This window comes from Lontra canadensis, unplaced genomic scaffold (assembly GCF_010015895.1).
Source record: "Lontra canadensis isolate GAN:19392208 unplaced genomic scaffold, GSC_riverotter_1.0 scaffold29, whole genome shotgun sequence".
NCBI lineage: Eukaryota > Metazoa > Chordata > Mammalia > Carnivora > Mustelidae > Lontra > Lontra canadensis.
This window is the reverse complement of record NW_022631023.1, coordinates 2,140,269-2,153,647: the sequence shown is the minus strand read 5'-3', so window position 1 is coordinate 2,153,647 and position 13,379 is coordinate 2,140,269. Positions and strand designations below refer to the sequence as shown.

The following is a 13,379-nucleotide window of genomic DNA, read 5'->3' as shown; positions in this document are numbered from 1 at the left end:
GAGAGGCAGGCAGAGAGAGAGGGGGAAGCAGGCTCCCAGCCGAGCAGAGAGCCCGATGCGGGGCTTGATCCCAGAACGCTGGGATCATGACCCAAGTTGAAGGTAGAGGCTTAACCCACCCTGGGAGCCACCCAGGCACCCCAGTTAATACTGTTTTAAGCCTTTGGGTTTGTGGTAACTTGTCAGAGTAGCTCTAGGAAAACTAGTACTGGAGGGGACCAGAGGAGACTGGGGTAGGCGGCTGTGTGTGTGTGTGTGTGTGTGTGTGTGTGTGAGAGAGAGAGAGAGAGAGAGAGAGAGAGAGAGAATGGCCTTTTGACACTGTTTGACATGTTACAGCAGGTGCATGTGGCTGCGATCAGAATGTGCGGTTAATTGAGGAGACCCCGGACCTGAGCTCGAAGCCGAGGTTGTCCTCAGTGTGGCGAATGGCTGTACGGAGGAGATCACGTCGGGGAGTGGGAAGACGGAGCTGCGAAGCCCTGCCCCCTCGCACAGGGGATGGGGGCCCAGAGCTGCAGACGGGGGCACAGGGACACCCCGAGATGTGGGGCACAGCCGGAAGTTTCAGAGCAGAGGACAGAGAACGGGCGACAGGCAGGATCCGCGCAACGAAGGTCAGGGTTTTCCCAGAGGCGAATCAGGGGCTTGCTGGCGCCCACGGAAAGTCCCGTGGACTGAAAGCAAAACGCAGCAAACCAGAGGCCATGTCAGGAAAATAAAAGGAAACCAGATCTGAGGTCCCGACAACGTGGAAGATGCAGCCGCAGAGCCGGCCCTTCTCAAAGCACTGATGGCAAACGCCTTCCAGCCTCGAGGTGCGCTGCCGCACCGTGCGGGCCGAAGGGAGCGCCGAGTCCGCCCCTGCCCTGCCTGTGGGCCTGGGGCCCTGCTGAGGCTGGGCTGACGGCTTTGTCCGTCGGGGGCCTAGGAGCCATGGGGGCCCTGGGGTGCGTGACTTTTGGCCGCTCGGAGCGTCCCTTGTGTCGTCCAGAGGGGCGTTCTCACGCTGTGCTCGGTGCCTGCCATGACCGGCAGATGGCTGAGAGGTCGAGTGCGGTCACAAGCCTCACTGCCCTGAAATAGTGAAAGGACGCAGCGCCCCAGCAAGGAAAATGCTCCCAGAATTCAGAGGAAGGAAGCGGTGGCCGGCAAACAAGTCATAAAGATATTTCGCGAACTTAAGCTGTCAGTCCTTTCAAAAATTAAGTCCAACATTTTAGATGTGGGGAAGAAAGCAGAGAGGAGGAAGTGTACTTGTCTGGTTCAGGGAGAGGGTAGACACTTCCTCTGGGCTTTAAAAGAAACATTTAAGTTCACGCATGTTAAAAATAAAACTGTAACCAACAGCAGAATAGAAATAGACGGCGAAACTTTCAAACCAGCAGAGAAAAAGGATGGAAAAAGAAAACTTGATTAGTCTCACAAAGGACAGGGGGAAAGAGCCTGAAAACAGAAAGTACGCAGGTTCAAGCATCAGTGTAATCGTGTTAAATATGGCTAGTTTCAGTGTGTTAGACCCACTAGATCGGACGAAAAAAATACTAGAATCCAGCTTAGAGATGTGCCAGAGACACAGTAACTAGAAGTGAAAATACAAGTGTGGAGGAAAGATACATGGAGGCGAATGTACGCTTTAGAAGGTAATGAAATGGCCACGCCGTAGATCAGAGGTCAGCAGCCGGGGGGGCTCTCTCTGTGTCCCTCCCTTGGGGGCCCGGGGGGTCGCGGGGGGCCGAGGGCAGCGGGCTCTCTCCATGTTCCTCCCGCAGGAGATGGCGGGCAGCTCTGTTTGGGGTCATAAAGGTGATCGTAAAAGGATTTGTGTGGTTTAAAGCTTTCCTATCTTCAAACTCCGCTTTTGACATTTGGGAACCATTTTTTTTTATAGTGACTTAGAGATTCAGTAATAGAGATACTACTCCAAGTAATACCATTGTTCTCAGCCGTCTGTGTTGTCGCACACGGCCCCGGTTCAGCAGGGTATTGCTGTGCTCGTGTCACTGAGTAACGCGAAAGTCTCGATGGGGACGGAGCTTTGACGCGTAACTACACGCCATGCTCAGATAATGTCCGAATCCTTTTGGACAGAGTATTATCATAATTCAGGATTAATACCATATATGTACTTTTGCATTCGTGGATATGATTCAATTATTGTTGGATTTCCCCTTTTCTTTCTGCTGACCCTCTGTAGTCATTTTTCTTAGTGACGTTTTAAAAATTGTTTGTAGGTCCTATGGCCGGGCTCCAAAGATGATTCACCTAGAATCTAACTTTGTTCAGTTCAAAGAGGAGCTGCTGCCCAAAGAAGGAAACAAAGCCCTGCTCACCTTCCCCTTCCTTCACGTTTACTGGACGGACTGCTGCGTAAGTATGCGCAGGGGCGAGGAAAGGACCGGAAGCGTCTTGGAATAGGGTCGTGAATCCCCCAGTCTAGCTTTTTGTTCAGACAACTCTAATGTTTCAGAGTGACCTTTTAATGGGCTCTGCTTGGTGCCTCTTTTTCCCCTTCCTCCGTCACATGCCCGGGGGCTTTGTCACTCCACGCTTCTGCTCTGGGCCCGTGTGTCGCCTTCTGGGTAGCCACCGGGTACAACTCAGCTGCTGTGTCGTGCGTTCCTGGGACCTCACTGTGACCTCCTGGCTTCTTGGGATTGTTAGTGTTTCCTCCCAGTTGGTTTTCCGAACCCTGGATGTTCACTGTCATGGTGGCTGCTCAACTTCATTGTCCCCGTGGGTCTCTGCTGGTTCCTGGGCTTTCTGAGGCCGGGAACCGCCCCACTTCCTTGCTGTTGCGCCCCCAGAGCAGGCCCTCCATGGCCAAGACGTCCAGGGACCTTACTTGTACCGTGTTGTTGCGTGTTTATGAACCCAGACAGAGGCTTGTCACTCTTGACAGAGTTCTTCTGTCGTGCGCTGACAGACAGTGCCGGGGTCATTCCTTCCTGTCTTAGCGGTACCCGGCGTACACAGATCGTTGTGTGTCCTGATCCGCCCTGGAATCTGAGTGTGCAGAAACGGTGTGCTGTGGTTTAGAGAAAGGACTGGAAGCTTACTCCTGGACCTTTTTGCCTTGGCGGATTTTGCTTTGTACCTCTCCCAGTCGAGTCTGCCATGCGTGGAGGGCTTACACCCGCAGCCACACATGGGGCACGTTGTTTGCCAGGGAGCTCGTCAGAGGTCAGCACCCAGGGCTTTTGTCAGGGTTCAGGCACGTGGCACCCTTTGCCTGGCTCGTATCAAAACTCTAGACTCCCGGAGGGAGAGCAGCGTTTGGCAGAACCATAGTGTTTATGCAAAGAGCTGGTGCCCAGTGAGGGCCTCTTGTCACGTGGTGGCGAGAACCCTCTCACCATTCGTGTTCCCAGGCCTCATCTAGGGGCCCACCCTGTGACCAGGCCCAGGCACAGCCGTCCTAGGCCTGCGGTGCTAACTGCTTCTGTCTGCGGCCCCTCAGCGGGGATGTCACATTTGATGTGTGGCTGAGGTTTCTCTGGGCTATAGGCACTGTTTCCTCTTGCGGCTGACAAGCCGTCTTGGGGGGCCACAGTAAGACCCCGAGGTTAACCTGCTCCTGGTCCAGCTTTCCCGCGTAGAAGGAGCACCAGCGGTGAGTGTTCTGGGCCAGTCTTGAGAGGGCAGCAGCCAGCTCCCAACACCGCTCCGCGGGGTTCTCCTCTGGGAAGGAGCCTGCGTGGCTTTCTGTGCCTTGTAACGCTTTGCCATCTGTTGTCCTTCCTGTGATCTCAGCGCGTCCCAGATTCGGAGTGAGAGTCACTTCATACCGGCCCTTGGGTCCTTTACAGGGACTTCTCTAACTCAGGCACTGCAGGAGATCCTGGGCTCTCATGCCTGTGCCGCCCTCATCCTGGAGTCGCCCTCCTCTTCCCAGAGCCGCCACCCCGGCGCTGTGGGTTGTGCGAGCCGCCCGTTCTTCGGGAGCCGCGCTGGAGGCCGTGTGTCTCGGGGACTGGGGCTTGACCCTGTGCCTCTGATGGGAGCCCCGGTCCCCCAGGCTCTGTGCTGTGCGCAGTGCCGGTCCGGGCTGGCCTCGGCCCTGGCTTCGGACAGCGTCACCGCGGCTGTTTCCTGCTCAGTCCCCGACCCGCACATCTGTGCTCTGTGTGGCGGCTCCTGCCCTGCGGCCGGGACAGAGCTGCGAAGGCCGCGGGGCGAACGGTCCACAGCCCTGTCTGGCAGGCCAGGCCGCCCTCGGCCCCAGGCTTTTCATAAAGGTTTTCCCCTGGCTCTTGCGCGGTTCCTTCCCCGTATGAACGTCAGTAGCAAGTTCCTGGGCTCCAGACGGAATTTTCTGGGCTTTTCGTCGGGACTGCGTTGAGCTTACGAATTCCCATGCACAGAGACAACGTCTTGCTGGTGTGGGGACGTTCGGACCCCAAGCGAGGGAGGCCTGTCTCTCTGTGCACGTCTGGGTCCTTCTGGAGTGTTTTAGGGCTGTGCGTCCTCATCGCAGAGTTTCCATGTTTCTGCTTAAGTTTATTTCTCTGCGTTGTCCTTGTGTAGTCGCTCCTGTCCGCGTGGGGCGCTCTCCTCTTCTCTTCTAGTTGGCTGTTGTGTTTGTGTGAGGCTGTGGGTTTCTTTCGTGTCAGCCTTGCACATCTCTGCTCGAGTTCGTGCTGTCGCCGGTTCTCTCCGCCCCAGAGTCTAGGGCTCACTGCGTTTCCCGTCATGTCAGCTCTTCTTTCTCTGTTCTGGGCCTCCGGTCGTCTCCTCTGTTTGAACCCTGGTTAAACGGTGGAAATGGTGGGCCTCGTTGCCTTGTTCTGGCCTCCGTGGGGGCGCCCGCGGGGTGTGCCCAGCAAGGGGGCGTTGTAGGATGGGGGGAAACGTGCACGAGCTTGGGAGCGGGTCCAGCCCTTCCTATTTCCTCAAGGATCTTTATTAGGAATACATTCTAGAATTTTGTTGGAAAAGCTTTTTCAGACTCTGGAGATAATTGTATGGGTTTTTCCCCACTTAAATTTACTGATACGTCGGGTTATATTAATGGGTTCTTAATAAGAACCAGACTTGCTTTCCTGTTATACATTCCACTTGGTCAAATTACTAGTTTTTAATGTGGTCTTGGTGTCTGTTCACCTAATTTAGGATTTTTTTCCATCTTGGTCACAAGTGATTGGTCTGTAACGTTTTTTGTATTGTTTCTGTCAGGTTCAGATGTCAATATTATATGTGCTTCATAAATATAACTTGGAAGTTTTCATTTATTTCGTATTTTGGGGGACAATTTATGCAGCCCTAAACAGTCTGGTCTCCAAGGTTTGATGGGATTCTCCTGTGAAACCATCTGGACTTGGTCTTCTTACAGGACGGTTCCTTGATCACTTTCTATGTCCCTTTCATGGAAATGAGTCTCTTACAGCCATCCGTCAGTTTTGCTAAACTGTATTTTTCTTAGAAATTACACATTTCAGTTAAGTTATAAAATTTAGTGTCGTGAAGGTGGGCACAGGGTCTTTTATTCACTTTTAAAATGCGCTTGTGGCAGTACTTACTTCTTTGTGTTTTTGTACTTTGCCCTTCTTGGATTGAATCTGCTAATCGTAGTTTGTGGACTCTTTCTCCCCCAGGAACCAGGGTTTTTACTTCTGACATACTGTCACCTTCATTCTTATTTCCTTCCTCTTTCTTAAGGGTTACTTTGTTCTTTTTCTATTTTTTTTTTTTTTTTGAGTTGGAATATGTTTGTTTTCATTTTAAATGTAAATGATGCAGGTCTTTAGAGATAGGAGTTGAAATCCCAGTGTTCATTTTTCAGCAAGTCTCTGCTCTGAGTTTGTAGTGCCCCTTTCACCCAACGGTTTAACATGAAATTTGTTTAATTTCCAGAAAGAAATTCTTTAAAATTCGTATTTTAAAATTCCTAGTTTTACTGCATTGTGATTAGGATGTTGTGTGTAATACTTCTGCTTCATGGAACTTTCCTTTCCTCTGTGACCTGAGAAAGGACCAGACGTTGTGGATGTTCTGTGTGTTCCAGAACATTCTTGCTCTGCTTTTTAGACTGTAATGCTAGATACAGAGCCTAAGGGTGCCCCTACCCACCTGTTGGGTCACACGTTCATATCTTAATGTTTTATTCACTTGACCTGTCTGTGGCCCACAGTGTGTGTGAGAGTCTGTTCTTATGGTGTGTTCGTGTTCTCATGTCGTCTGTAGTTGTGTTTCATGTGACTGGTTCACGTATCTAATGTGCGTTGGTCTTCTGACTATTACAGCTTTTCTGGAGGGAAATAGGTCGTTTTAAAGAATGGTTTCTGAGTAGAGTGTGTCCTGTTTAGGAAGTCTTGTCTGTCTGGAGGAGGTAATTGGTTTTCCCCTGTATTTCTCTCAGGAACTTTGGGATTTGTGTTTTACATTTGGATCTGTGTAGCTTCGGTTATTTCTGTGTGTGGCAGGTGGTGTGGAGCATTAAGGTCTAATTTTATAGTCTTAGTTGGGTAGCACATTGGCCTAACATCATTTCATAATTGTCTCTTTTCTACTTTCTGAAAATTTCACCTTTATTTTAAACCAGTGTCATGTACGCGTTATGTTCTGTGATCATCGTCTCTTCTGTGCCAGGACCAGACGTGTAATTATTACATCTTTATCATATGTATTGATGTCTTTTTTTTTTTTTAAATTTTATTTATTTATTTGACAGAGCTCACAAGTAGTCAGAGGCAGGCAGAGAGAGAGAGAGGAGGAAGGAGGCTCCCCACTGAGCAGAGAGCCCTGAGATCATGACCCAAGCCAAAGGCAGAGGCTCTAGCCACTTTTGTTTTAAAACACATCCCTTGGCTAGTAGACGTTTTTGTCTTCCGTATAAACTTCAGCATCGGATTGTTAGGTGTACAGATACTATTTTCCAAAACCGATTGTATCTGCACATTCCAGACCCCGTGCTCTTCTCTCCATGGCAGTGACCTTCCTCCATGGAGAGGCCTGGTCAGTGTTTCCTCCAGTTGAATCCGAGTGGGCTTCTGGGAGGAGGGGCACCATGACTTTGGAGATCAAGTCGTAAAAAGTGATACATCTTCTCTGGGGCCCTCTGGGGATGCGGGCTCTCAGAGCCCAGCTGCTGTTCTGGGAGGAAGTCGAGTGCCCACCTGGGAAGGCCGCCTGGGGCCGTGCAGTCCCGGTCGCAGCAGATCCTGGCCGACAGGCCACCGGCAGCAGACACACCCAGTGCCGCGGTGGGTGCGGCAGGCGAGCTGTGTGCCCAGTCCTGTCTGAGCCGTAGGTTGGTGAGCAGAGTCAACATTTCCGACCACGGCATGCTGTCGCGGTTTGTCACAGAGCCATGCAGAGCAGGAACAGCCATTGAGAAGAGAAAGGGAAAGACGGGAGGTGTTTTGATTGGGATCGTCTTGAATAAGTTGGGGATTCATGTGGGGAGAATTTTAATAATCACAGATCTTCCTGTCGAGGAACGTGGTCTCTCCATTCTTTACGCCTTTTTGATGCCCTTAGTAATGGGCGCTTTTTACATAGAAGTCTTGCATTTTCAGTGCTAGACAGACTTTCTGTAGACACGATGGATGAGGGTTTTTCCCCCTTAAAATTACACTTTCTAATGGGAAGCCTGTGTTTTGTTGTCGTTTTGCTTTAGTTTTGATCATTATTAAGGAAAGTTCTCTGGGGCAAGCAGATAATACTGGGGATTTTAGAATTAAAAGTAAAACTGCGTTAGGCTAGTAGTTGCTTCCAGGTTTCTAGGGCACGTCTGCAGCATCGCCCGCTTCCTTCAGCCGGGGCTGGGCGAGCGCACCCTCGTGTCCCTGCACTGGTCTTGTCACAGATCCGGAAGTACGGTGTTCCTGTTTTTGCTTTGAACAGTTGCGTTGTGGAGATCAGAGGTAGGAACGTGGGCCTCTGAGTCACCCCTGCCAGGGCTCTGGTTAGAGCGGTGAGAGTTGTCCCAGCGTCTGTGCGTCTGAGGCGGCCTCGGCTTCTACGAAGTGTTTTGCTGGATATAGGGTTCCGGACTGGCAGTTTGCTCTTTCCAGCCAGTAAAAGATGCTCCTTCAGCTGCCTTTACATCGTGACCCAGGAGGAGTCTCTCGTTCTTGTCTTTGTTACTTTGTATTTAAAGTGTCCTCCTCCGTCCCCCTTCAGTGATTTATGATTTTTTCCTTGTCACTGGCTTTGAACCGTCTGTGATGCGCCTTGCTGTACTTCCCTTCGTGTTTCTTGTGCCTCCCGTGCTTTAGGCTTTGTGGGTTTGCAGTTCTGGGTTAGATTCGAAACATTTTTGGTCCCTCTTTCTTCAGATACTTGTTGTGCTCCTCCTCCCTTCTTCCCCTCTCCTCTGGGGCTTCAGTTACTGACGTCTTAGGCTCTGGAAGTCCCACAGCTCAGTGACACTGTGCTGCTGGCTTCTCAGTCTTTCTCTGTTTCATTTGGGTGGTTTCTGCTTCTGTGTCTTCAAGTTACCTAATCGTTTCTTCTGTAGTATCTAATCTGCTCTTAATCCCTCCCACTCAGTGTATTTGGCATTTTAGACATCGTGGTTTTCATTTCCAGAAGATCCATAGGGTTTTTACCTTCTTTTAAAAATATCTTCCACGTCTCTGCTTCATGTCAGTTTTTCCTCCGATGGAATCTTCTTGAACACTCGGAGTGTGGTCACAGTGAGTATTTTAATGGTTTTGTCTGCTACTGCTATTATCTGTGTCATTACTGCGTCTCTTCTGTTGATAGGATTTTCTACCCATCATGGATCGTACGTTCTTTGCCTGCCTGGTAATTTTTTATGGGACGCCAAGCGCCATGAGTTTTTTGTTCGGTGCTTATATTTTTGTGATCCTTGAGAATTTGCGCTTGGTGTCATTAAATTACTTAAGTCTGATCATTTTGGGTATCACTTTTATGATCTGTGGATCTGAACCTGTGGTCAATCCAAGACTAATTATGCCTTCCTTCCTGAGGTCTCCACCCAGTGCCCTGGGGATTTAGAGGTTTCCAGCCTCCCCCGATCCCAGCCCGCGTGGGTATTGAGTCCTGTCTGGGTGGGTCTCTGCCTGGCTTTGGGTCTTACACTTGTGGGCCGGTCAGCCCCCTCCTGAGCACTCCAGGGCACCCTCCGAGCTCTGACCTCCAGTGAAGTCAACTGTCCTTGGCTCCCAGGGCCCTGTGCTCTGTCTGCTCCGTGCAGGGGACCTGCCAGGCGTGACCTCAGTGCCCCTTGCGGCACCGTGGGCTGGGAGCTCTAAGCAGTCGCTGGCCCCTTGCAGGCTCTCTTCACCTGCTTCTGTGTTTCGGGTGCTTCAGGTGGTCATGTCCGTCCGCCTCCTGCCTCGGCCGTCGTCACACAGGAGGCGGCCGCCCTGTTTGTGAGTCCGTGTCGGTAGACGCCCCCTGACTTCTGGTTTGGGGAGCGTAATCCTTTCCTACCAGCATTGATTTCAATGCTCATATTGTCCAGATTTGGCTTCTATGACCCTTTGACGTGTCCTCCTTTTCTGAGCTCTCCCTGACACGAGACGGGCCAGGTCAACCTGTCCTTGCTCTGCCTGAGCCCTGGGAGCACAGGTTTGTTTTAGTGCGGGATCGTGTGAGAACCCAGCCCCAGAGTAGACGTGCTCTTGGTTCCTGCCGTGCGGCAGCGCAGCTGGGGAGTCCGTGGACATGTGCACGTGCTGTCCGCCCACGCACATTTACATTTATTTCTGCTCTAGGTGTCTGTGCAAATGCACACACACATCACACAGTCCAATTCCAGTCCCTGCACCACAGGGAGACTCTCCTGTCCTCCTGGTCCACCTTTGTGACTTCCTTCTCCATGGAGAAGAGACGCTCACTGTGCTCTGTAGGTCTGCGGTCAGGGACCCTTCTGTCACTGCTGTCACGCTGCCCTGCCCCCAGCTCGGTGCCCCCTCCCTGCCTCGGGGCTCCGCATTGGATCACTTCCCTCCTCACCTCGGCTGATCCACAACACCCCAGAGAAGGTCACCCCAACAGGGAGGCCCTCTTTGCCCCTCTCGGCCTCTGAAACCTCATGCCAGCCCCCCAGTCCTTCATCCTCTCACTTGGCGGTTCCACACCTTGTGTCGTGATGCCCTTCTTGCCCTGGGTGGCTCTGGTGCCCAGGCAGGGCCGCTCCCCGCCTTGGTGCCCTCCTCATCGCTGCCTGTGGGCACCTTCTGACCTCCCCCGCCGCTGGCTTTGTTTCCTGGAGACGCGCACCCTCAGCCCCACCGGCTCAGCTTGGGCTCTTCTCAAGAGTCACTGGGTCTCTGGTAACGTCCATGGTTTTGTCACTGTCGCGTGAGGGCCTACGTGACATGCTGCTCACCTCACCAGAACTTGGGGGACTCTGCCTTGCTGTTGCTCTGCCAGGTCTCTGCCGCAATCAGAGCGTTCCCAAGAGGGGGGCTGGTGTCTGCTCGGGGTGGCAGCCTCTCCCTGGCTTGGAGAGCTGGGAGCCGGGGCTGGGGCCCGGCAGAGGGTGCTTGGCACCAGCACTGGGGCTGGCCTTCTGGGGCTTCTCTGCTCCTTCGGGCTCCCTGACCCTGGGCCCTGTGGTGTGATTTTAAAGACCCCGCTGGGGTCTGTGGCCTCTGGTTTCACTCTGCAGGCCTGACGCACGTGGGTCCCAGAGCCCCACAGGGCGGTGGTGTGGGGAGGTAGAGGCAGCCCGTACAGAGGGGGCAGCTCACAGGAAATCCGTCTTCACAAGGTGGTTTCCCCTTGTTTTTTCAGCAGAAGATCTTTCCAGGTTTTATTTTTATTTTATATATGTGTGTGTGTGTGTGTGTGTGTATACACACACACACACACACATATACTTATTTTTAAATTTAAACTGAGGATATAGCAGTTTTAAAAATCAGACTAAAAATTAAAAGTACTCACTTCTAGAACTCTTCACCTACCAATTAAACCGCAGGAGGGACTGGGCATGGAATTGGAGATTTCTCATTCGTGGATTGATCCCATTAGCATGTTCAAGAGGGACTAAAAAATCTAGAGAAAACATGGGCAGGATAACAAGGAATCTTTCTATTAAAAAAGGGGGGGTAGGGGCGCCTGGGTGGCCCAGTGGGTTAAAGCCTCTGCCTTCGGCTCAGGTCATGATCCCAGGGTCCTGGGATCGAGCCCCGCATCAGGCTCTCTGCTCAGCGGGGAGCCTGCTTCCTCCTCTCTCTCTGCCTGCCTCTCGGCCTGCTTGTGATCTCTGTCTGTCAAATAAATAAATAAAATCTTTAAAAAAAAAGGGGGGGTATACATATTTAAACAGTAGCTATAAATGATAGTTTGCAAAGGTTTTTAAATGCCTGATTTGGGTATGAATTAAGTATCTTGGTTTTAGATTTTCACTCCAGATCTGCTAAGTAGATTATCCTGGAGCATAAGGGCAGTTGTCCACGGTGGCCGATAGCCGGGAGATGCTCTGTCTTCCCACTTCTTTCTGGGTGGTCGGAGGCAGGCTCATGGGCTTTTGTGCAGGCTGCTGTGTGGGACGCTGAGCCGAAGTGGCATTGACTTTGAGGATCAGGATGGTCCCCCTTCAGCCCTTGTGCATTACAGCAGCTCCCCAGAAGCCCTAGCTTGTCCTCTTTCCTTGCCCCTGTTGTGGTCTGCGAGTGGCCCCCGCGTCAGAGTGGTTCTGGGGGCCCTCGGAGGACACTGCCCAGGGGTAGCCTGGGCTTCCTGCAGAGGCGCGGCCTTGCCCCGTCGCACCGTGCCCAGCTGCGGTTAACGTGGTTCTTGGGCAGAGGCCTCTGGCCGAGCAGACCCGGGTTTTCCAGTCCCAGCTTGCCCGGCGGACTGTGTTGCTGTGGCCAGTGTACCGAGCTCGCTCTCAGTCTCCTCCTCTGTGACATGGGAGCTGTCTTGCCTCGGTGCCACCGGGCCTGCCCAGAGCGCCCCCAGCGCCCGCGCCAAAGCGCTGTGGCCGATGTATTCTCTGTTGGACACGTTGCGCTTAGACGGAAGGGTGTTCATTAACTTTGCTTCACGGTGACTTGCTTATTTTCAGGACACTGAAGTGTATAAAGCTACAGTCAAGGACGACCTTACCAAGTGGCAGAGCATTCTGAAAGCCCATAGCTCCGGGGACTGGCTCGTAGTGGTCGTTGAAAATGATGCCAAGAAAAAAAACAAAACCAACATCCTTCCCCGAGCTTCCATTGTGGACAAGATAAGGAATGATTTTTGTAATAAACAGAGTGACAGGTAAGTGTATCTTTATCTTTGCCCCACCGGCTGCTGCCTGGCGCTGGGCCTTTCTGCCCTCTGCATGGGAGCTCAGCCTCTGTGAGCGCTGCTGGTGGGCCTGACGCTCCAGCTCGGGGGCCGCAGGGTGCTGGAGAGAGGCCGGGTGCCCCGCTCTGGCGGATGACGTGCTGTCCATCCTAACGCCCCCCAAGCCCCATGCGCTGCCTGGGCGACCGCGGCCGGAGAGAGCGCACGGTGGGTCCCCCTTGAGGAGCCAGCATGCACGTCCATGTACTGGGGCTTTGGGAAGTCCCGTGGCCCTTGTCTGCGCAGGGCTCCTCACACGCCTTTAGTGAGGGGCCCCGTGTTGTCCTCGGTCACCTTAACGCGTCTTACGAGTTCCTCAGAACAAGAATTCTGAAGTGCTGATTTCATCTTCAGAATCCATAAGAGGGAGCCCCGAAACTTGGGTGGCTGCGTTATTGCACACCTTCCTTTCCCCTTGCTTCTCTGTGGGGCCCTGTTCTGTCTTCAGGGAGCTCACTGCCGTGTCAGCAGTTCTGGGCCTCGCCGTGCACATGGCAGTCTTCCCGGTGCCTGGGGCTTTAGTCTGTAGGCCCTAGGCCAGTGCCTTGACTCCCCCGGGGCCTGGGGTGCAGCCTCAGCCTGGTCCCGCTCTGGTCCAGTTGGCCTCCCGGAGAGACGGGGCACGGTTTCACCCCCGCTCCCCACACCTGTGACATCCTGGTGGCCGGTGCTGAGTGTGACCAGGGATGGCAGCAGGGGGCGAGGCTATGAGGCGAAGGGCACCTTGGAGCTCGTGGGAAGGCCGTGGGCAGAGCCCTGAGTGTGCGGCCGGGAGAGCCGCCGATGCTGTGACCGCGTCCTGTGTCAGGCCACCCAGTAAGCTGACAGTTCTTCTGCGGAAGGAGCCTTCCTGGGCTTCCTTTCCACGTTCCACACAGTTCTGGATCCAGAGTCATGTTCGAACTTGCTTTCTTTATATAAAGCATAATGTGAGCCTATATAAAACATAATAAATATGAGATTGTTGAGTTTCTGGTGTATCTTCGAGGAATTTCATGCCGTCTGGACTTGGGGGGACTTTTTCCTAAGGCCTGTTAGTCATAAAGGAGTTACCGCAGAGGAATCCGCTTACATTTCAGCAGGTTGCCCCGTGACCAGCTGTCCTTCCCTGTGTGGTTCGGGTA

The 13,379-nt window shown here is 52.7% G+C and overlaps 1 protein-coding gene across 2 annotated transcripts in view; it reads left to right on the top strand.

The window, feature by feature from the left end:
* The window catches only part of TRAPPC10 (trafficking protein particle complex 10), a 76,824-nt gene that overhangs the window by 21,259 nt on the left and 42,186 nt on the right, over positions 1-13,379 (top strand). For both annotated transcript variants that reach the window (XM_032865210.1, XM_032865212.1), the window contains exons 3-4: positions 2,235-2,370; positions 11,990-12,186. In XM_032865210.1, coding sequence (XP_032721101.1) covers positions 2,235-2,370; positions 11,990-12,186 — 333 coding nt within the window. The remainder of the gene's footprint in view (positions 1-2,234; positions 2,371-11,989; positions 12,187-13,379) is intronic.